This window comes from Solanum verrucosum, unplaced genomic scaffold, assembly GCF_900185275.1.
Source record: "Solanum verrucosum unplaced genomic scaffold, falcon-dt-bn FXZP01000103.1, whole genome shotgun sequence".
In the NCBI taxonomy this organism is placed as follows: Eukaryota; Viridiplantae; Streptophyta; class Magnoliopsida; order Solanales; family Solanaceae; genus Solanum; species Solanum verrucosum.
This window is the reverse complement of record NW_026020048.1, coordinates 7483883-7487381: the sequence shown is the minus strand read 5'-3', so window position 1 is coordinate 7487381 and position 3499 is coordinate 7483883. Positions and strand designations below refer to the sequence as shown.

Genomic DNA, 3499 nt, shown 5'->3' with positions numbered 1-3499 from the left:
TATGGAAACTTAATTTTAGCAAATAATTTAGCATCTTCTACTTGTCCGTTCGTAACTAAATTTCATCAATTAAAACACATGACATTTCCACCGCCACCTGGCCTAGCTACTTGTTAATTAGCCGGCGCCATTCACAACGTGTGAGAGCATTTGTTAATTAATTAATGACAATAATCAAGTAGAGTTAAGTGGTTCTGCCCGCCACGTAGCTCATATATTTAATATATAAAGAACAAAACTACCTAATTAAATATAGCTCGTATTTATTACTACTACACTATGCTACTTGCATGGAGCGCAAGTAGAATACAATGGTCTATTAGCCAGCTAATCCATTCGCCCTTACCATTGCGACATAACGACATATTCAACTGAATTCATTATTTTTACGTTCTATCGAATCAAAGTTTGAAATTAGATGAATGGTACTATAAAAGACTAATTTCAAGAATGCAGAAGGGCACAACTTTCAATGAATTCATTAAACAGTTATCATTCTATTTTCGTGTATACGATTCATCAAATTATAACTGTTGATCTAAAAAGGAGGGGGTAGCGTACATGATATAAATTCGTAGTAGTTGAGAAAAATAAATAATTATACAGTTTTTCCACTGGACATACAGTAATAAACACCCTAATAACTAAATGCAAATGGTATATATGTTGCAGACATTTGACCAACTACCATTTTCCAGCTGTCCACAAAGAAGAAAACTGATGATCCACCCGATGAGCACATTGAATTATCCATGTGTCTGAGAGCTCACACATTTAATTTCTAATGAAGTTTAATTAACAACACCCCTAATATCCTCTTTTATTATTATTTTTGAATAAATAACTTTGTAAGATGTAAAATAGTTACAGCTTCACAATCTCTGGGATGAACACTGGGTACCTATCAATGCAATCATCCCATGGTCCATCAGTTGGTGTCTTGATTGTGCGGTTACACTTCCAAACTGCACTGTTACACTTGAATCCACTTCCAAATGCTATTTGCCAAATTCTGTCACCTTTTTTCATCCTTCCTTTCGCCTCGATGTAACTCATCTCATACCATAGTGAAGACGATGACGTGTTACCTGTTCAGACATAATATAATTAAATAAATTAAACATATCGCTCAAAATCTAACCGTTGTGATCATTCGCCCTTGAAAAAGAATCAGTCATAGACAAACAAGGAGTAGAGTTACAGTTCTGCTTATAGATTTGACAGATCCCAGTAGCTTTATCCAGTGGCGAATTTAGGTGCAAAAAATAGGGCACCTGAACCCGTGATCTCCTCGTAAAATTAGCTATTTTATGTATATATTTTCTAACATTTGTATAATATTATATTCTTGCACCCGTACTATAAAAAGTATAGTTGGTCCACATGGTTAAATGTTGAGCTTTTGACTTTGAGGACTGAGGATCAATTCCCACTTAATACATTTTTCTTGGTGCACCCATATTCGAAAAATCCTAGATTCGCCTCTGGCTTTATCCTAGATATTTTAAGTTGTCATTTTAAGTATCCAAAAGCAATAAACTCAAAATATTACGACATATATACTTGTGAGGGGACGTGTTGAAACATAATATAATAAAGTGAAGAGTGTGGTTACCAAATTTGTGCAGAGTCATTCTTGAAGCCTCAACATGTTCAGCAGATAACTGAAGATTCTTCTGAAGCTCATCAATAACAGCTCTTCCACCAGCATGGATGCAAAAATGTTCGAACGCTTGTTTGAAATCAGGAATATAAGCTTTCCATTTGGGATTAAAAATCTTCCTTCCAATAAGAGTGAACAAGAAAAGAAGCTGCTCTGATGCTGGAAGAACCAACGGACCAATAGTAGTAATATTCGATTTCAAAGCTTCCCCTGCTATAACCATAAGATCTTTTGATAGATTAATACCAACTTTTCCTTGTGGATCTTCTTGTTGAAAAACACATTTAAATGCCTTATCATCAGCACCTTTATGTGTTCTCACCACATGCATTAATCTGTACTTAGCTCTTCTACTATCTTTTCTCTTGTTAGACAAAAGTATAGCAGCACCACCCATTCTGAACAAACAATTTGGAAGTAACATTGCTCTTTCTGAGCCTTGATAATAATTAGGAGTGATAATTTCAGTACTTACAACTAAAGCACATGAATTTGGTACAACTTGAAGAAGATCTCTAGCCAAATCAATTGAAATTAAACCAGCACTACATCCCATACCAGAAAGATTGTAACTTTTTATGTTACTTCTCAACTTGTACTTATTAACAACCATAGCAGATAAAGATGGAGTTGGAGAAAACAAGCTACAGTTAACGATAAGAATATCGATATCTTTAGGCTTAAGTCCTGTTTTCTGCATCAAGTCATCAATAGCAGAGAATATAACAACTTCAGCTTCATTTCTAGCAGTTTCCATTGTTGGTGTTGGAGGGATATAATGAATTGCTGGTGGCAAACATGTTTCTTCACCAAGACCTGACCTTTCAAGAATACGCATTTGAAATTCAACACTTTTTGGATTGTCTTTCAAGATTAAACGCGAATGTTCCATGAAAGTTGAAAAGGGTACTCTGCATGTAACAGGGGCTTTGTAACATGAGTAATCTACTAAGTAAATGGATCTTGGTTTTGACATGAAGTAAACTGTGGCTATGAAAATGATGAGGAATGAAGAACAGAGGATTTGGAGGAGATCAAAGTGAAGTGAATTCCAAATACTTAGAATTTCTTCAGGGCCTAATTTTAGTACCTGAATAATGAGAGCAGCCATTATGGGAACAATCAAGAAAGTAAGAAAATTATTAACAAGGTATTGGTAACCAAGTTTCACATATTTCAGCTTAACAGAGTTAGAGAAATTTGGGACTGGTTCTGGCATTTTCACAAACAAAAAAAAATTGAGAGAATTTTTTTTTTTAGAAAGTAAGGAGGGAAATTGTTTGATTGTAGCTAAGACAATAGAAAGGGAAGATTGGTGGGAATTTAAAGAGTAAAATGTGAGGGGCAAAGAAATTAAATGAATGGAGGGGCAGATGAGAGGAATTAATGAACAAATATCATGTCACACAACCTCCTCTTAGCTGGAGTTTTTTCATTTGTCTTGTCATTTTTATTTTTTTGGTTTCGCAGCGTGTTAAGAGGAAAGTGCTTTCTACCAAAGATTTTTTTCATACCTAAGGCTCGAAACCTGAGATCTCTAATTAAGAAAAGAGCAACCTCATCCACTATACCACATTCTTTGGTGGTCCATTTTTTTTTCTAAAGAAATAATATTCGTCATTTTCGTAATTTTTTGTTAAAGTTGGTAAAACTATGCTTTAAGGACCAAACGTTTACTCTATCGTGTGTAATTGATTAAAGAAAGGTTTGTGTTTCAAGTTTCAATTGCTACTAGAGTATTCTGATTGATATATCATCTTAAATAATGAAAATTAATCAAAGTTGTTTGATAAAATTAAAGTTCGTGACATACATCAAGAACTTTAATTTACACAT

At 34.2% G+C, this 3499-nt stretch overlaps 1 protein-coding gene across 1 annotated transcript; it reads right to left on the bottom strand.

The window, feature by feature from the left end:
* Positions 1-830: 830 nt before the first annotated feature.
* LOC125821948 (3-ketoacyl-CoA synthase 6) lies at positions 831-2955 on the bottom strand. Its single transcript, XM_049501301.1, has 2 exons — positions 1616-2955; positions 831-1088 (listed from the first exon to the last, which is right to left on the bottom strand). Exons 1-2 carry the CDS (start codon positions 2880-2882, stop codon positions 865-867), a joined length of 1491 nt encoding a protein of 496 aa, XP_049357258.1. The 5' UTR covers positions 2883-2955; the 3' UTR covers positions 831-864.
* Positions 2956-3499: the final 544 nt, after the last annotated feature.